General features: G+C 41.0%; 2 protein-coding genes across 3 annotated transcripts; one reads left to right on the top strand and one right to left on the bottom strand.

Annotated features, from left to right (window-relative positions):
* Positions 1-1616: 1616 nt before the first annotated feature.
* Positions 1617-13592, bottom strand: zfhx2 (zinc finger homeobox 2). The gene is made up of 5 exons (XM_044038375.1): positions 13497-13592; positions 10585-10743; positions 9634-9694; positions 5233-9440; positions 1617-4686 (listed from the first exon to the last, which is right to left on the bottom strand). The coding sequence occupies exons 1-5, from the start codon at positions 13500-13502 to the stop codon at positions 4267-4269; spliced, it is 4854 nt and encodes a 1617-aa protein (XP_043894310.1). The 5' UTR covers positions 13503-13592; the 3' UTR covers positions 1617-4266.
* A 552-nt stretch (positions 13593-14144) lies between these two features.
* On the top strand, positions 14145-15969 carry thtpa (thiamine triphosphatase). 2 transcript variants are annotated; one of them, XM_044038430.1, is made up of 4 exons: positions 14145-14260; positions 14788-14857; positions 15053-15547; positions 15640-15969. In XM_044038430.1, the coding sequence occupies exons 2-4, from the start codon at positions 14788-14790 to the stop codon at positions 15738-15740; spliced, it is 666 nt and encodes a 221-aa protein (XP_043894365.1). In that variant the 5' UTR covers positions 14145-14260; the 3' UTR covers positions 15741-15969. The 2 variants fall into 2 exon arrangements, with proteins under 2 accessions (XP_043894365.1, XP_043894374.1); XM_044038439.1 differs by lacking the exon at positions 14145-14260 and having other exon boundaries at positions 14837-14895.
* The last annotated feature ends 3879 nt before the right edge of the window (positions 15970-19848 follow it).

The following is a 19848-nucleotide window of genomic DNA, read 5'->3' on the forward strand; positions in this document are numbered from 1 at the left end:
TATTGGATGACTCAGCAGGACGTTCCGGTTTCTATATTAAAAATGAGCATTTGATTAGATGAAAATAATGTCAATCAAAACCTGGCAGACGAAAGTCAATTAGTTGAGCCAATGATTAAACGAACGTAATTTTAGTTCATGAAAAAAAGACACGATCGGAAAATCAAATCAGCTGTTTTGTGATCGTTCACTCGAAAGCCACCAAACTGGGAGATATAGTACAACTATCAAGGAAATAAAAAAGAAGTTAAATACATGACAAAGCCCAAATTATGTCCTTTTATGTGATGTTGCACTTTGAACTATGTGATGACTGTGAGTCAGAGTGTATTCATGGAATACTGAGGGGAAGAATTAGGAATCCGAATGAAAACGGGGTTTTCAGCACCACTATTGGTGTTTTGAAAGAAAAAAAATTTTTAATAAATAACCCACTTCACAAGGGAAATACATTTTTGGCTCTAATTTTACACATGTAAAGAAAAAAATACTAAAGAAAATAATAATACTAGTTCTGTTTGGGTGCATGAAATATTTACATATAACTATACTACAACGGAGTTGATCCATTTTGTTAGGCAAATGTTGAGGGAACTGGATTTGTGAATGTCAAACCTGAATTAATGTGCTAAAAAAAAAATCTATTGTCCATACTCACAATATTGTTTCTACAAAGTGAGCACATCAATATATTGAAAGGTAGCTAAAATGATTATTTACAAGGATCATTTCTAATTAAAATTCTAATTAATAGTTTTTTTTATTATAGTTTTTCCTTTTGAAATGTAACCAGTTGGCGTTCCCTTAGTTTGTCTGTTTTTATCAGAACCTCAGGGAAGCTTTTGAAGAGTCAAAAGTTCGTATTACAGTTCAAAGTTACCATGAGTATTCGCCTTTAAAGCATACGTTTCCTAATCTTTGTGCTTTATTCAGTTTTTCATAGGTCTCTTTGGAGCCATGCGTTCAACTTTGCTGTACGTTCCTTTGTTTTCCACAGTCAATGACTGACCTAGTTTTTAGTCTTTGTGTGGTGAACTCCCATGTATTTGATTACTGTCCCCTTAGGTTTAACACAAATATCTTTGGAAATCAGTGTTTCTGATTGACTCAAGCAAGTCCAGTTGCCTACAGCTAACTACTGAAGATGACTATGACCTGGATAACTGATAATCTCATGTTTATTATATGTTAATCCTTGTAGCTAGGTGTAGTTATTGGAATTTGATGTTTCTTCAAGAGAAACTGTTGTCATGTTGGCTGAAAAAAAAATAATTACAGAACTAGTTGTAGTAGTAGTCGTAGTATTTGCTGTAGCCAATATAAACACATTTGATTAAATGAGACAAACCCCAAGGTCTCCTACAAACATCTTCATCTGGAAAGGAGTGGCGTTGGTTAATAAGACTAACTACATTCCTAAATATGCTCTTAAGAAAATAATAATCTACATATCAGTCGTTTCAATTTCAAATCCAGGATTTGTTTGTTTTTGAGTCGTTATCGCTAGTTCAATTATGGGAGAACATATCCCAAAACTTGTTATCTTCCAATTTATAGCTCTCTTTGTTCTTAGTCCAAAAATGTGTGTATGTCCTTAAACCCAACAAGCACACAGGTTGTTGTTCAACTGATTTTATTTCTTTTTTCCGTATATCAAAGAAAGCATAATGGAGACCAACACAAAAGGCAGGTACAAGTGAGGAGGGAAAATTAAGCTTAATCAAAAATCTAACAATTCATAACAACACTGCCACTATTATTGTTCAATATTCAAAAGGAATACCTTACTCTTTTGGAGCAGAGGTGGCATTTAAACCATTATGGATCAATAATATTCAAAAAAAACAGTGATGAGTAATGATAAATTGTATAAGTAGTAGTACAGTTATAACAATAGTGATAATCAAAGTGACAAAACATAAGAGAATAAAAAGCAGATCTCCATAAAAACCTATCTAGTTTGGACAGTGCAACACCGTGTGTGTGTGTGTGTGTGTGTGTGAGTGAGTGAGAGAGATCCCAGTCTTGAGGTCCAAGCACTGATGTCCTTGCTTTACAGACAAGTTACAGTTTCAAACAGGAGTTATTAATATTCATGAAAGCACATTGTCACCATCTTCGTTGCAAAAACCACACCAAGTGTTGTGTTAATGGTTGTGTCTTTTTTAAATGTCTGCAGCTGGTGCAAAAAAAAAATAAAAAATTGTGGACTAGTGCAAGTGTCAAGCCGTGGGATGTCCTTTACAGTTTGCATTTATGAATGCCTCTCCTGCTCTGTCAACCTCAAGATAGCTTTTTGGTTTTTGAATGACAAAGCAATGGGAGGATTACTTTGGAATATCAGTTATTTTTTAATATATTTCTGTACAAAAGTTCATGTTTTCATTTTGCATTTTGTTAAAACTATCAATAGTAACATTAATATACAACTTAAATCGAAGGAAAACATCTTTAGTATGTTATGTGTCCTTCAACACAGCACCATCTTATTAGCTCTCAGTCAACACATTTAATGTTTCCCAATTTGCTTGCTAGACTGAAGTATTTCTTAGTCCCTTAAGGATGCAGGTAATACCCATCTTTCTCCCTTGTCACTGTTTCCAGATGTCAGGTGTCTTTTTCACAGCACGTACATAACCAGGATTAGTAACTTAAAAAAAAAAAAAGAACAAAATAGAAAACAGGGGACAGACAATAGTGTGGGAAACGGCTCATTTCGAGCACCTTTCTATAAATATTCAAGAGGATTGATTTTGGCCTAAATAAAATCTCTTATACCAATTTTAATTGCTTTATGTTGATATAAATACTGAAGTGAATAAAAATGCAGACCTTAACGTTATCATATGCACATCACTCATGGAAAAGAAAATGGTAAAATTCAAGGACTCAGTCTGCACCTATGGGCAAAATGTAGATGAAATTAATTCACCAATATTATACGAAGACCACCTGGCCTTGACCTGATATACCTGGTGGTGCCTCCTCTTAAGGCGGTTATATTTCTAAACACACCTACATTGATAGAAAACTATCTCCTTGTCAGTCTGAAGAGCTGTATTCCAACATGAGATCAAAAATATTTGGGTGGAACGTTAAATCCACAGGATCAAACATCTGTTGTAAAAAGCATGATAGTTGGTTATTGTTCTTGAAAACCAGAAAGACGAGAACTTCAGACATGACTTGTCTTTTCCCATATAAAGATGACATTCAGAGACTTTCCATTTTGGAACAGAGCTCTTCTCCATTTGTTCCTAGGTTTGTATCTTTCACAATATTATTCTCACACCTAAAGCATGTTTCATTAGACTAGAAAAGCAAAATCGTTTTATTTCAGGTGATTTATATTAAGGCATCCAACATGCATTATTGTATCTTCCCATAAAAAGACACTCGCATCAGAATGCTTAAAAACATTTCAAACAATGTAAAATGTGTCAAAGTGCGCTATGCCAGGACTCTGCGGTCCATGGCTTCTTTTTGCCCTGTCTGTTTGGATTGTCGTGAAAAATGAACATTTACTGGGGACAATTCAACAGCCCTGTTCTCTCTGAAGTACCTCATTTTTTACATCCCAAGACGATAGACACAACAGTCTTCAGATCACACTGCCATGGCAAATTAAAAGGTGACAGTCAATACCAGTTAATCCTCTTTCAATTCTTCAGTCCAGTCGTGTCTTGCACAAGCGATCTTTGCTTTACAAGTGAAAGGAGGCATAAGAAAAGCAATTCCACAGGAGCAAACTGGGAGTTACTAATGTGAGTATTTCATGTTATTATCCCAAAAAAAGTGTTTCTGGGCCCACCTGCAAATGGCCACTTCCAAAGAGGAAATACTTTTGCATCAGTCTTTCGGGTAGGACAGTTCAAGCATGGCAAGTTGAGTGCCTTTACAAACTAGAGGAAGTTCGCTGAAGTAAGGTATTATATAACCACAGGGTTAGGACCAAAAGTGTTTGGACAAAGTGTATGAGGATCAAGGAAAACTTGAGACACATTGATCACTAATCAGACAGCAGCTGATTACGTGAGACACAGCGTGGAAGTAGTCTGCTGTTGCGTTAACTCCAGATGAAGTCTGTAGATTAGTGGATTGTAAGTCAGTGAAGGTTGAGCAAAGGATAGCGGGTGCAGGGGGAGCCAACTTCAAAAACTAAATGATATTAGCTTTTGATGAGTGCTCAAGTTTGTTTATTAAAAGCTGAGAAGCCCATATGGGTCCAAGAATAGTCAGTGTGCAGACCAATCCTGATCTGGGTCTCTAACTGTTGCTGGTGACCGTTGGTGGAGGGGACTCAATACTCATCTCTCCTCCAGAACCTGCACCCGAGCTGATAACTGGAGAGGAATGAGAGACACTTCCAGGTCCGCCATTACCGGTGCCATTTTTGTTGACAAGCGTCGTTGGCTGGCCAAAGTTAGTGGTTCTCAGGGTTGCAAGGTGACGTGGGGAGAAGACATGGGCCCTCGCTGCAGCCCGGGATTCAAAGGAGACATTGCAGACCTCACAGCGACCTGACAGGGCCTCCTTTGACACCGCCTGTCCAGCCACCGTGGAAGTTGCAGGTTCGGTAACTGTCAGATTAACTGGTTTGGGCAGGATGGGACGATTAGCTTTGAGAGCGTTGTACTGCAAGTAGCTTCCTGAGCTCAGGTCCAGTTTTCCACCTGACAAAGGAGACTGAGAAAAGGGAAGTGGACAGAGAGACAAAGAGAGAAAACATTTAGTGTCATGTTTGTCAAGGGCTTAATTTGTTGCAGATTGTATCACAAAGTATTTTCCAATAGTGACAGTAATGCTATAATGTACTTCCACTGTCAAGTAGTTTGTAAGTTCACCTATGCATCTAAGAAAAACTCAGTTCATAACGAACAAACAAGATTAAAGTAAAAGAAGAGAAAAATAAAACCAAGTGCAAAGAGCAGATAGACTACTGGCTACTATAACATGCTAACTTAATATTGTTAAAATAATGCTGATGGACAACATTTCACTTTCAGAGAGAAAAAAAGACATTAGCAACTTAAATACATTTTAATAAGTTTCAAAACAAATATTTATTGAATGCCAAGTTTCAAAAATGATTTAAATATTGACCAAACAAGATGCTTTTTTTTATAGTTTGTAAAAAAAAAAATAAGACTTAGTCTGTGATTTTTATTACTCTTATACACACACATGTGATTATTCATTAAACAGCATTGATATTAAATTATGTCCACTTACCAATTTTTCTTGCTGCAACCTCCAACGCTTCTCCTTGGCTCTGGTATTTTGGAACCAGATTTGCACCACTTTGAGTGGCAGATTGAGCTCAGTGCCTATTGCCTCACACTCCATGGCATTAGGGTGAGCACAGGTCTCGTAACAGGACTGCAGGATGGACAACTGTAGGCAGGACAAATGTGTGCGAGGCCTGCGGCTGGATGAGTGGGGCAGAAAACCGCTTTCTGTTGGACTTGATTTAGCCACAGCTGGGGTGTTTGGGATGGCCACTTTGGCAGAGCTGGGGGTGTTTGGGCTGACTGGAGCAATGCTCGGGGTAGGTGGAGGGGGGATGGTACGAGGAGGCGTATGTGTGGGGAGACCCAATTGTTCTCTTGATATAGTGTTGATCTTTATGGGGACCTTGGGAGTCCAGTAGTTAAGCCCATTCTGTTTTTGTGCTACCACTGTTGTGGCAGGAGGCCTGTTGTTAATGGGAGTTGAGGGCAGTTTGGGCACCATGCGATTAGTGGTCCCTGGTCCAGGACCTATCTCATTCTCATCGTCTCTCTCTTCATCAGTCTTTTCTTCCTCGCTCTCATCTTCTAGCTTTCGTTTCTGGGCTGGTCTTGGGGCAATGGGGATTGGATCCTTGGTGGGAGCTGAGAGAACAGGGGTGGTGACTTTGGGTGCAACTTTGACCATAGTGACATTGCTGGTGGTTTCAAGCTTGGTCTTTGGCACTGCACTGCTGCTCAAAGGAGAGACCACAGTAGAAGAAACCACCTCCTTAGGCTTGATGGGAACTGGTGTTACTTTTTTCACTATCATTGGTTTGCCTTCAACCTTCACGGGCTCACTCTCTGTCTTGATGAGGGTGCGAACAATTGGAGTAGTTGTAATACATCCAGTATTGTTTGAAGTGGGCTTGTTAGAAAATATGGGTTTGGTGAGAGGCCAGGTAAATTTGATGAGAGGTTTGCCCACTGCTGCCAGTGTGCCATCACTGATAAATCTGACCTCACCCTTTCGTTCCCTTGCCCTCATGTTCTGGAACCAAATCTGAACAACCTTCTTTGGAAGGTGGACCCACTCTGAAATCTGTTCAAACTCATGTTTCCCAGGATTTGGGTCTTTGAAATAGCAGCCATACAAAATATCAAGTTGGTCAGCTTGAATGATGGTTCTTGAACGTCGCATATCCCGATACCTTTTTCCTTTAGCCTTCCTCTGCTGCTGCTGCTGCTGCTGCTCTTGCTCCCTCTCCTTCTCTCTCTCCTTTACTCGTTCCCTTTCCAATAGCAAAGAATTAGTTTTCTCTGTCGCCCTCATGTAAATACTAGACTTTGTCATATTATTGCAGTTAACGAGACTCATACTGCTGTTGGAGGAGGCCATGGCACTCACAGATTCAGGCTTAACTTGGACAACTACGAGACCTTTGGATGTAGGTCTCAGGCCAAGCCCATCCAGCAATTGCCCTTTCTGTGCAGCAATTTTGTCAGCCAAAGATGATGAAGAGGAGGCAGATTTTGAGCTGTTTTTCCCCATGCTGAGGTCTAGAGCAGACTCGCAGTCCCCACCATTTGGCAGATAATGAGAAATTTGGTTGTGTGAGGAGAGAGACTGCGACAAAGGAGAGCCCGAGAAGCGTGTGATGGTTGGTGGATTTGTAAAGACTGGTATCTTGCTCCCATCAATCAGTGAAGGGGTAAGAGAGAGAACATATGGACTGATGAACTGGGTAGAAAAGTGAGCGAGAGACAATGGGAGTGAGTGTAAAGCACTGGTTGAAATCTCAGGATGTTCCAATGTATGGAGCTGCGAACTTGGAGGATCCCCTTGGGCCTCCAGCTCTAGATCCACATCTGGGTCCTGTCTCTCCTTCTTCACCTCCACCTCATCATGCTCAAACTCCCCCTTTTGTTTTTTCCTTTTGGTTCCCTGACTTCCTCCACCCTCATCATCTTCATATTCCTCCTCTGCATCAGAGAGAAACACAGTCGTGGAGCGCAAGACCTTTCCTCCAACTGACACTTTATCACCATGAACCTCCCGCAGCACTTCACCTTTAGCAGGGCTCTCAGTACCCTCCCTCAGAGATCCACTCTGACTCTCCTCATCAGACACAATGACAGAGGTGTAGACCTCATTTTCAGAGTCAGACGTAAGACAGTAATCTCCCTGACCCTCCATTCCAATGTCTCTCCGTCTACGCTTTCCTCTTGTTCTGGATAAATCTATTGCCTGACTCCCTGAAGCTTCAGCATCATCGTCGCCTTCTGCTATAATCAGTGAGTTTTCCTCATCATCATAGTCATTGTCAAAACTCTGGGTGTGTCGTGTAACTCCTGTCACACCCTGCAGGTTTTCTAACTCTGTGGCCCTCTGCTTTCTTTTAGCATGTCTGGCTTGATTCAGCCACCTACGTACCTCTTCTTCAGAAAGCCCCACCTCTCTGCCCAGTGCCTCACAGTCTTCACGGGGAGGACTTGCAGCATCAGCCTCGCTACGTGACTCAAAGAATGCCCAGAGAACCTCTGACTGGAACTCTGACAACAGTGGAAGTTCTGAAGTAATTGATCCTATTGTAGTACAAAAGGATCTAGTTTGGTTGTTAGTTAAGGCATTTGTAATAGGACTGGATTTTGGGGTCCCAAGAGAACCACAAGGGCTAGTCCCCGATTGTGATTTTTGTGGAGTAGAATCAGGACTAAGCATAAGGTTTAAATTTACAGGACTGAGGGTTGAGTTGCTGGGTACAGATGCAGAAGGCGAGAGACTGTTATTGCGGAGGCTTTTCTCTGTGCCCGCTGGGGAAAGATTCAGGCTAGCTGCTTTATCACCTTCCAGGTCCAACTGATTAGTCGAGCAGTCTCCATCTGTTGTGCTATCTCTACTTGCCTTCCCATTGTCTTCATTACTCTCAGCCTTCACTTTTCCTTCTATAATGGGACACTGTGCTTCTTTACTGTCCTCTTTCTTAGGCTTTTCTGTTTTATTGTTATCTGTCATCCAGTTAGCTCTGTCCTTGATCTGACCTGGGACCTCAACTGCCTCCACACTATGCTGGCTGTCTTGTTCACCGTCACATTTTATAGTCTGCTTTTGCTCTTCTGGCTGTATGTCTGCTGTAAGACCTGCAGAGGGCCACTGGCTCTGTAAGCTGTTAAGTCTTTGGGTTAGGAGAGCTTGCTGGGCTGTGCTGAGACCAACAAATGGCACACACTGTGTGAGGAGCTGGCCTTGCTGGTTCTCTTGGTGCTGCTGAGTTTGGGCTTGAAGCCCATTCAAGATCAAGGGCATGACCATCTGAGGCTGAGGCACGAGCTGATGTGCGGCTGCACCAGGAGCTGCACCGGCTGCAAACAGTGAGGGGAGGAGGGAGTGTGAGAGAGTGTTTGGATTCGATGTGAGGAGGGTGAGGAAGGCTGAGACTGCCTGAGCTGAGGCCACAGGGGAGGTGAGAAGGGAGGGAGCCACTTGTGAAGTTTGAATCTGCTCTCCGTCTTTTGTAGCCGTCACCATCACTGTCCCAGGAGAAGCACAGTTGGTTGTTGTCACTAACTGAGTGGATCCATTTCTAGATGAGCTACTAGTATTTGGAGCAGTGGGGGTGCTGCCTCCTAAACCAGCAGTGGTCGCTGCACTGTTTGCAGCATGTGCAACAATTCCAGCATTCCTGCTGCGGGTCTGATGCAAGACAGATTTCATATGGCTCTCGAGGGTGATGGCGTGATTGTAAGAAACTCGACATACAGCACATTGGTAGGGTTTATTTGATACGTATGGCCGAGACAAAACAGGAACTGAAGGAGATTGAGGATCATTTTCGCCACCTTGTTTGGCAGAGCCTGTCGTCATCCTCTGAATGTGGGATGCAGAGTTGTAATGAACACTCAAGGCAGTTCTGCTGGGAAAATTTTCCAGGCAGGCATTGCATTTGAATGAGCGGGTGTTATTTTCACGTGGCACACCATTTTTACCAACTGACTTTTCACTGGCTTCTGGGATTTCTGTGTTTTCATCTGCATTTTTCTGTTTGGCTCCTGTGAGTTTATTTCCCTCCTCTTCTGGCTCAGGCTCAGGTTCACCTCCCTCCTGTTCCATTATTCTCTCTTCCTCCATCTCTTTGTCTCCTTGAGTCGGGGTAGCGTCTGAATTCTTGCTTGATTGGGAGGGCTCTGAACCAACGCCTTCACCGGGCTTTAGTTGCGGGGATTCAGAATCTGATAAAAAGTCATATATGCAAATTAATAAGTCAATCTTTAATTGACAAATCAAAACGTAAATGTTAAATTAAATGGGTACTGAGTGGTTATAAACAGAAAACACATTCTACTAATTTGTTGTAGTGTTCAAATGTGGTGATTTTCTTTCTCTTTATGATTTACCTATCATTCAAGTATTTTTCATCCTCACCTGAAGACTTTTGAGCACCTTTGTCCTCCTCTCTTTCACTGGCACTCTGTTTTAGAACAGCCTGTTCAAAGAAAATAAAAATCTGAAAAGCCTTCACAGAAAACTTCCCTCCCCGAACTGCTCCTTTAGGATGACATAAATGCTACGTAGCTTTAGAGCAGCACAACATTTAGGCGTGACCCATCGTGTGGTTATATTACTCAAAGCAAATTTAACTAGCCTTTCATTTGCAAATTACCCTTGAGGCATATATTAAGCTATCTGATTAGTTAAGTCACCATGTCAGCTCCCTTTGTTTCTACACTCTTCATGACCATAACTTGTGAATCACCAATCAAACTTGATGTCCACACAGCAAATTGGTATGCAGAAATATTAGAACAATAAAATGTTTAAGAAAAAAATATTCAGTGCTAACTGCCGAAAGTATTTGCACAAATAAGGGATGTTATTACCAAGTAACCAAGAAGTATTAAATGCACGTATGTAGGAATGCACAATATTATCAGCACCATACCGGTATCAGCCGATATTGGCCTTAAAATGCATTATCGAATATCGACAAATATGCCTACATTCCTTCCAAGCAACCAATGAAGCTGGTTGGCTGCTACCTCCTTGACTACTATGCTGGCGCCCTCTACAACAATTATATAATTTCAGTATCAGTTATTGGCTCAAGTACTTACTATATGTATAAAAAAGTCCAAGATCTTGCTTCTCTACATGTATGCAACATTTCTCTCTAACCTCTATTTTGACATTCATTTTTTAAACGTTTTTACAGTCAGCCACTAATACTTGTTTGATGAAGCTTTCGTGTTGAGAGTTGGCTTAAGGTTTGTGAGAGTTTCCCTTTTTAGCCCATTTCACTAAGAGTTTGATCATTCTCTAAAGTTACCCCTTTCAAAAAGCATAATGTGTGGGGTTGAGGGTGGCAGCCACACTTACAATGTCCAACAGTCTGTCGACACAAGATGGAAGTACACTGTGTTGCTCAGTGAGATGCAGAGACAGGGAGGATCTGTCTGGTTGGCCTTTTTGGCAGAGGGGGCACAGCCACTCTGCCACCCCATTGCTTTCACTGCTCGGTGTCTCTCCAGACTCCTCCTGGAAAATTAAAGAGCATATTTGAGAATATTACTCCCTCTGTTGATATCAAGGATTTCACAGATAAAAAGAAAAACCTAAGAGCAATGTGGAATAAAAAGTAATTACATGGAATCAAGTGTATTGTTATTGTTTCATGTTTGCCTGATCACAAGCATTTATCATACTCTGCCAAGTTTAAAACTCTAAATGTAAACCTTTTCATAAAGGATGCAACAGTAAAACTAATCCTAGATCAGGATATCTCAGTCCTACAAGTCTTTGAAATCTTATTTGTGACTTCTTTTTAAACATTAACCATGTAGGGAGGTCCCCACTATTTTGTCTACACAATAAAGCAATTGTTTAAATGACACCTTTGAAATGCAGGGGAGTATCCATATGACACTTTCAGTGGGTTTTACATTGCACTGTGGTGAATTAGGTTCACAATGAAAATGAAAACACACCATTGTTCCAGACCTCTTGGCATTAAACCTACTTCAACACAAGGAATGGGCACTGAGAAACATTAGTGAAGTGGCACCAATTCCTTATTGGCCACAGTCAATTAACATCTGAAGAAACATTTTTTAACTTCACTTTAGAGTGGTTGGAAATCAAACAATGCTAGCATAGTCCACTATGGTGTAGCTTGTTACATGAGGCAATTACATTCGATGTTGCACTGTGTTATTTACTCTTGAAACATCGTGGTGGGTGAGTACTTTAAAGAACTTCGACTATATGCACAAAATAACCCCAGAAACAACATCAATCAAGCAGCAGCACAGAAGTCAGTGCAACCCATTTTCCATCAAAGGAGGGAAATGACGAGGAAAAACAGCCGATATCACGTTTATTGCCACGTTAATTGAAGGAGATTACAAGCATTCACTACAGTGGAGTCCATTTGTTTATACAGAAGAACCTTTTCTCTGGTGGTGTGCAGTAGGAAATACACTTTTCCTACACCACACACCTGCATTTAGGCACCCTCAGCACCAGATTATATTTAATCACCAATAAGTATCTGATTAAACTGTCAGTTTAAAAAATATGTTCTGAATGAGTCAAATGTTTTAATGTACAAGTTGTCAAAAATCATCTGAAAAATGAAAGAGAACCACTGCTCATGATGACAAGAAAAAAGGAAAATAGTTGGAAATGTCAACTCAGCATTTCCAACAAATAAATTCCTAAAGATGCCTATCCCTAAATACCACATGTGCACGTACATTTTTAAAATGCAGAGCAGACTGAATCTTTAAGTATCAATGAACACTGCTAGTATAATTATTGGTATTGATACAATCCTGGCCATAACCATACCCTCAACATACTGATCTAATACCACATGTGCATTAAATTTATTAAATGCAAAACAGACTGGAGGAGAAGCAGCAAATGATAACATGTGCTGCCTGACAATCACAAAAGTCCCCCTGCCGCCCTTCCTTCCTCCTTACTCTTTACCTTCACAGTGAGCATGTGAACAACATGTTAATGTAGATCAGAGATCACACTTTGCTCCACACATAGTTTGGAGCTGCAAGTCAGAACAGATCACTCCAACTCTGGCGTATTTCCCTCCAAACATCCATAATCCACGATGCAGCTGGACATCAGGCTCAATGCCACCACAGCTACACTCCTCACTTCCTCCTCATGCCAATTAGCAGGCTAGCGGGGATATTCGACTATATTCCATTCCGACAAGGCTGCATCCACACACTACATCACCTTTAACAGCCCTTCATCGCAATGTCATAATTAAAATCATTGACAGAACCAGACTGACGTCTCTTTGCGCACACTTCGCTAATTAATGAGAAGTCTAATTAGCTACGCCGACATGAGATGAATCAATTAGCTAGCAGCTAGGCTGAGTAGCGACTCAAACGTCGCATTAAAGCGGTGTTTCTAGTCGAGCTGCTGCCGTAGTTAAGTGGAAATAATCCCGCAGTGAAAACCACCCTCTTATGTGTGCCATAACACTGGCCGCTGCCCCTCCGTTCCAAACTCATGAAACCAGAAAAGGTTGAAAACAGTCGTGTGACTTTGCTAGCTATAGCCTGTTAGCAGACAGATAATTAACTGCCACCCCCTCCCATCCCCCCACAAACTATGCCCTGGTTCAGGTGGGAACTGCAGCTCCAGCATACAGACTGGTTCGGAGAGATATAAAAAATAAAACACTTGCTGGACTTCAGTTCACAAACCTCGGCCTCGAGTTAGCTCCGTGTCCCGCTGGATGAGAGGCATGTAAACGCCGCTCCTCCGCCACCGCTCAGCGGAGACCGAGGCCTACACAGCCGTTTAATTAACGAACGTGGCTCCGTTCACAGATGTGTTAGAAAACACTCGCCCCCCTCTCCCTTACCCCCCGCCCTGCAGACCCCCTTTAGACGCGTCCTATCGCTGAAATCCAGACCTTAAACACTTCGGCGCAACACATGTCCATGTAAACTGCAATTTAACCGCTTGTGCTGCCGTTAAGTGGCTGCGAAAAAGCTCTGAAGCGGAGAACAGGGTGGCCGCGATCGGCCCGACGGTGGGGGTGGTGTCGGGAGAGCGAGTGAAAAAGAGACGAGAGGCAGAAAAACTTTGGGTTTAATGTTGGATTTCTGCGAACGATCGGGTAAGTACGAGGCTCGATCCGTCGTCTCTCGGTTGTCCGGCAGTGGCAGGCCACTCTTCCGTACAAAGCAGCGCAATTAATCGATCACAAGCGCGTTTAATTAAGTTGAGAGCAATTAGCTAATGCGTTTTACCTGCATGGTCTCCGCTCCAGCACGCACACACGCACACGCTTTCTCTGTGGCTCCTCAGAAGTGAAAAGTTTTCTTTCCTGCCCTCCTCTCGCTCTCTCTCCCTCCCTCCCTCTCCTCCTCCCTCTCTCTCTCTCCTGCTCTCCCCCTCCCTCTCCCCTGTAGTAAACAGACCACAGCTCCCCCCGAGGGTGGCTGTTGACATTCAGAGGGACACGGATATATAAATCCTTATATAACCCACATATCACTGCTATATTATAATATGATCACTGATCACAGCAGCCTGATGAGACTGTGCCTCGTGGACACACTTCCATTAACGTGCGTGGATCACAGGAGCCCACCCCATCACTCCCCCCACACCCCTCCCTTTAATATTAAACCTTCCTCATTCTTACATTAAAGGTGAATACGAGTCCTCGTCCTGTCCGCCTGGACAGTTAAGTGTCACTCTGACGACCTAAAAAACGAATGCGGTGCGAGACAGGCGTGGGCTGTGTCCCGCGTGTTTCCCCAAAGACAGTCACTGTGGCGTAGGGCGTCTGTGGGGGTAAATTATGATGAGGAAGGGCGGATTAAAACTGCACCACTTACGTCCATGCGTTACTGGGGCAGGAAGGTGATGCTCCTCAACACCCTCATAGGTGTCTGTAACTGCGCCTGTGCAGAATACATTTTTGCTGACGTGTAGCTGCCGCCCAGCTTCATCGGTTGCTCGGATTTTGATGCCGAATTACGCGGACGTAGGGACCTGACCTGTAAAGGTGTGTGAGACTGCAGTCTGCGCTGCTTCGGCTCGTTTTTAAAATTTCCATGGTTCAGTTTGTGGATTTTTACGTGAAGTTCATGCGCGGGTCTGCTGCAGCAACAACAGTGCAGCATCAGCGTGGGCTGAATGAGTCAAGTCTTATCAGAAAGAAATACTATTCTATACTTTGATAAAATACTACAATTTCAAAGTGTTTTTATGTTAATATAATCTGCTGCAGGCAAAGTATAAATACAATTTTATTAGTATTGTATAATGTGTAGTATTATGTAAGTGGATTATTGTTATAATGTTGTATATCACTGTGTTCATGTATTTGCGTGTAATTAATCTACATACTAATTAAAGCTGTAAGGGTAGTATAGGTAGAAAACATACACACTATTACATTACAACATTGTTGTTATTATATTATTACCTGCCTGTTATACAGGATACAGATTGTAAATGGTATAAAAGTGAATTTAGCTGCACTCATGATCCTACCACTCTGTTGGTGTTGATGACACTGTGTCATTTCAGATGAGTGTGGAAGTGGAGAGAAAGTTCATATGCAGTGCTGACACTCTGAAGACACTGGAGGAGATCGGGGGTATGAGTTAAATGTGTCTACCATGCATTTACACAAGGGTAAATTTAGAGTTGAGGTTCTTGTCTGATGCTGTGATCCCTGTCAACTTTCACATCTCCTCTGAAACTCTTTTTACAACCTTTACTGCCACTCACTGCTGATTGATTGAAGTCATATGTGCATTTATTTATCCATCTCATTCTCTTTCCTTTCCAGTCTGTGTTGGTCAACGTCAGTTTCATGACCAGTACTTTGACAACCCTCAGTTTGACCTGACGCTGAGAGACATGTGGCTGCGTAAACGTAAAGGATGCTGGGAACTCAAGTGTCCAACAGCAGCCGTCAGTGGGACAGAAGAGATGAGTGGAGAGCATAGTGAGGTGGCAGCACTGTGTACTCGCTACAAGGAGATCACGAACCTGCATGAAATTAAGCAGAGAGTGATGGAGGTTATCAAAGATGTTTGTGAGGACAGAGACGCGGAGACAGACTCCTCACAGCAGGAGTCCTGGCTAAGAAAAATGAATCTGTCATGCTTTGCAGAGTTTACAACAGTGCGGCGGTCATTCACTTTAGAGGAGGAGGGGGTGCACATAGATCTGGACCAAGCTGACTTTGGCTACCATGTGGGGGAGGTAGAGGTGGTCATACCTGAGGGAGGAGATGTGCAGGCTGCCCTGGAGAAGATTGAAAGAACAGCTCAAAAGCTGGGTGAGCTTAAAGCTAACACGCCTCTGGCTTTTAAACATTGTGTTTATGAGGTAGGATGTTAATTTGTCATTTCTTCTGATCTTCCTTCACAGGTCTGACTGGGCATCAACGAGTTGAAGGAAAAATGCATATTTACCTCAAAAGACATAACCCTGCACACTACACCAAATTAAAAAGTGTGCACATCTTGTAAGAGATCAGAGACTGTGTGAAACATTTGCACTTTAGTGTCTTGAAACTGTGTTTTTATTTATTAAAAAAACAAATTCAACATATTCCCTGCATTTAAGACAAAAGACCTCTCTGCTCCACCTGCACTTTTTTGTCCTATGTTCTGCAAATGTTGTTTTTAAATCTGGTTATAACATGGAATATATGAGTAACTGTTAACACATAATAAATGAGTTGACACACTGACTATATACTGTAAATGAGGGTTGTTGTGTTCAAAAGACAATTTACTTATATTACTACAAATTGTTCACAATTCAGTTTAAAACCATGGAAAATTCTTATGAAATTATTTAGTAATAGATAATCATTTAAATATGTTTTATTGTTTCTTACATCTGTTATATGAACCAAGTCACATTAAGTACAACCAGAGGTATACGGGCGATAGAAGGTCATTTTCTAAAAAAGCTGAGGAAGCAGGTTTCTTTAGGTCTTGTTCACTTAATTTACAATCTTAATTTCCCTAAAAGTTGAGACACTTACTAAAATGCAATATAACTAAAAATCTATAATAATTTTAAGGGACTGTAATCCTAATTTAACAGATAAAAAACTATAAAGGTAACACAAGTAACAGTGTTCTGGAAAGTTACACGATTAGCAGATTAGCAGGTGAGGGTATTAAATTAAGCTATAGAAGGAACATCCACCTGAGGCTTAGGGCTTTGTAAGCGAGGATAAGTCTTGGCTCATCATTTTGTTCCAAATATTATGAGAGTTATGAGTCACTTCAAAAATAATGTTTATCACCACGGGATTACTAAGAATTTAGCTGTGTCGACATCTACAGTTCATAATAAAGAGATTTGGGGAGATCTCTGCTAAATGTATGTGAACATGGAGCTCTCTCAATGTATTGTATGATAAACTGTATTGCTACTGTCATGGACACAGCCATATGGGCTTGGGAGCACTTTGGAAAATCATTGTCACTACACACAGCTTGCTACTGCATCAATAAATGCAACCTCAACTGTATTACGCAAAAGAGGAAGCTATGTACTTATGTAAGTATGTTTTGTGCTGAGTTTCTGGGCTTGAACATCAGTGCTCACGACATGGGTGATCTACATGTATGTGAAGGTATCGCTGATGTGGAGGCTTACATTGATATTTTGGAAGCTGTCATCAAGATGACACATTTTTTTTCACAGAATCTCCATGTCCCTGTTCTGCAGGAGTTACAACAGCATAGACATAGAGTTTGTGTGCTTGACCAGCCTGTCTCCTATTAAAAATGCATGGTGCATCATGGAAGAGAATCACTCAAAGGTGACCACCGACTGTTGAGCAGATCAAGTCTTGCACACAGCAGGAATTTGCAAATAGTTCACATGTACAACGGCAACAATGAGTATCTACAATTCCTAAATGAGTAATTAAATTAACAAGTGATGTAACATAGTGGTAAACTATCCTGTGTCCAAACTTTTTTTTGAGTGTGTTGCAGGCATCATTGTCTAAATGTATGTTTAACAAATAAAGTTTGTCAATGTAAATAGCTCCCAACCTTTCTGGAAATGGCTCAGGTTTGTGGTTTCTTAGTGGAAGAAGGGCATCAGATCAGGTTCAGGCACAGGGTTGCACTCTGATAAAAGATGGGTTTGTTTTGAGCACAACATTGAATTAATCAATCAGAATGGCTTTCTCGTCTTTTTTTCTAATGAAAATCCAGGTGAATTCCCACTTTCTCGATTGATATTCTAAAAATGAATTTACCAGAAGACAGAGAACTTGTTTTTCAGAGGAAACAGTTGGTTTTACTATCTTTTAAAATAACTATGAAATACATCAACACCACTGACCTCAGACCAGGTTCATGCTGGTCCATCTCTCTCCACTGCTCTAGGATGACAATTCATCAACATGTGCTCGACCACAGCTTTGAACTCAACACGCCTGTAGATGTTCAAGTACATTTGAGCTGGACAGGAAAATTAATCTGTGTTCGCATGTCAATAAAAAGCAAAGACACACTAATAATAATATTATAATGAATGAGGTTTACAATGTGAAGATTAATCATTAACTGAACAATTTTAAAAATGAAATAACCACACATGTGGGAATAGAAAGTATATCACATTATAGGAAGAGACCTGTGTCTCAAATTATGACAGGTCTTATAATAATCCTGGGTGGTGCTGTAGACAGTATATTTAAGCTGTTCAAGTTTAAAATGGCACACACGACATCCTCCACCCACCGCCTGTGAGTTGGTGGCACAAATAAGTAGACATATTTGGCACTTATGTTGGGCATGTTACAGTCCAAATTTCTAGTCAGTTGAGCCAGAAAATTCTGGGGTGCAGCTTGTCGCTCCAATAATGATTTATCATAATATTACTAAACATCTGAGGAAATAATTTTGTTATAATAACAAAATGAAACCCTGTGAGGTTGTATTAATATAATAAGACAAAAAGTTACATGGAGAATATAAAATAATAATGGATATTTCACTAATATAGAAGTTTCTTCCTCATTTCCTTTCCAAGCAAACCAATATTTTATCTATTCAGTCGCCATAACACCCATGGTGTGCAAATGCGGAAATCATTGTCCACGATAACAGGATTTTCAGCTGTTGAAAAAGCAAACTGAGCTGTTTCTAAATATGTATTTTCTGTGTGGACATTTATACATGAAGAAATAGCCTGTTGTGCTGATAAGGACATGTGAGAAAAACTGTGTGACATACTGTGTTTGGACTCAAAACAGGTAATGTTGTTGCAGCGTCACAAACAGCAGCCTTGAGTCCGAACTACTTCCAGGACTGCGGCTGCATAGGATTACTACCTGTTACTCACTCATCTGACTCATCTGACCCTAACATTTCTGTTTGTTTCATTTTTGCACCCAAACAAACCAGAGTCTATCATGTTTGTAGTTAGAGAACATCACCACACACTTGGGCCTGTTTTCTAGCTATGTACAATAGCTATACATAGTCATTGCACTAGGTCTGGAAAAACAAGGTAAATTGGGAAGTGCTTAAATAGAATAGAAATGAATAGATCTTCATTATTGATTATATCATCTTGTCCTCTCCCCTGTAACAGAAGAGGACACAAGGGAGAGGACAAGACGGAGGCAGATGATCCGCTGTGGCAACCCCTAAAGGGAGAAGAAGAATAGATCTTTATTGTCACGATGCAGAATAAAATTAGATGCAAATCTACAAGTGCAACATCTGCATATAAGAAAAAAGAAAACATTTGAGAATACTATGGTATCCTGGTTATATATTATTACTTATTACTTAATTAGTTATTGAAATTAATATAATGAGAGTGCAAAAGTAGTGAGTGTGACCTACCCTTACACTTAAAGAATAGCATGACTAAAACTGAAGTAGAATCATAATTAATGTTACTGTTTGTTCCCTTCTGGGAAAAGGTCTATTACACCGACAGTTTGCTCATATATGAGACAAACCTTCAGTCACATCGTTCCAGTCCAAACGCCAATAATCACAGTATTTGACAGATGTAAAAACAACAACGCTGGTGGTGCCCTGAGACTTTTGCACAGTAAGGCAAGACAAGGCACATTTCAACAACAAGGCATTTCAAAGTGCTTTACAATGAAAACAGAGAGGTAAAAGAAAGAAGGAAAAAAGAAATTTAAAGTTGCAGTTATGGTTGAGGTGCAGCTGTGATAATAATGTTATTTTTTATTTAAACAGGTAGGTTTTCAGGCTAGATTTAAAAGAATGAATAGATTTAGCAGACTTGCACTCTTCTGGGAGTTTGTTCCAGATATTTGGGGCAGCTTCCCCATGTTTAGTCCTGGTTCTGGGGACACAGAGCAAACCTGACCCACATTACCTTAATGCTCTGGATGGTTCACAGTGAGCCAGCAGGTCAGAAATGTATTTTAGGCCTAAACCATTTATTGTTTTATAGATTAACTATATTTTAAAATCATTTAAAAAAGTATCAGGACCTCAGAAGTGTAGTTATGTGTTCCACGTTTTGGGTCTAAGTGAGAAGACGGGCAGCAGTGTTCTGAATAAGCTGTATATAATATAATTATAACTCAGTGATTCCCAAAAACTGGGTCAG

The sequence above is a fragment of the Solea senegalensis genome, linkage group LG1 (assembly GCF_019176455.1).
Source record: "Solea senegalensis isolate Sse05_10M linkage group LG1, IFAPA_SoseM_1, whole genome shotgun sequence".
In the NCBI taxonomy this organism is placed as follows: Eukaryota; Metazoa; Chordata; class Actinopteri; order Pleuronectiformes; family Soleidae; genus Solea; species Solea senegalensis.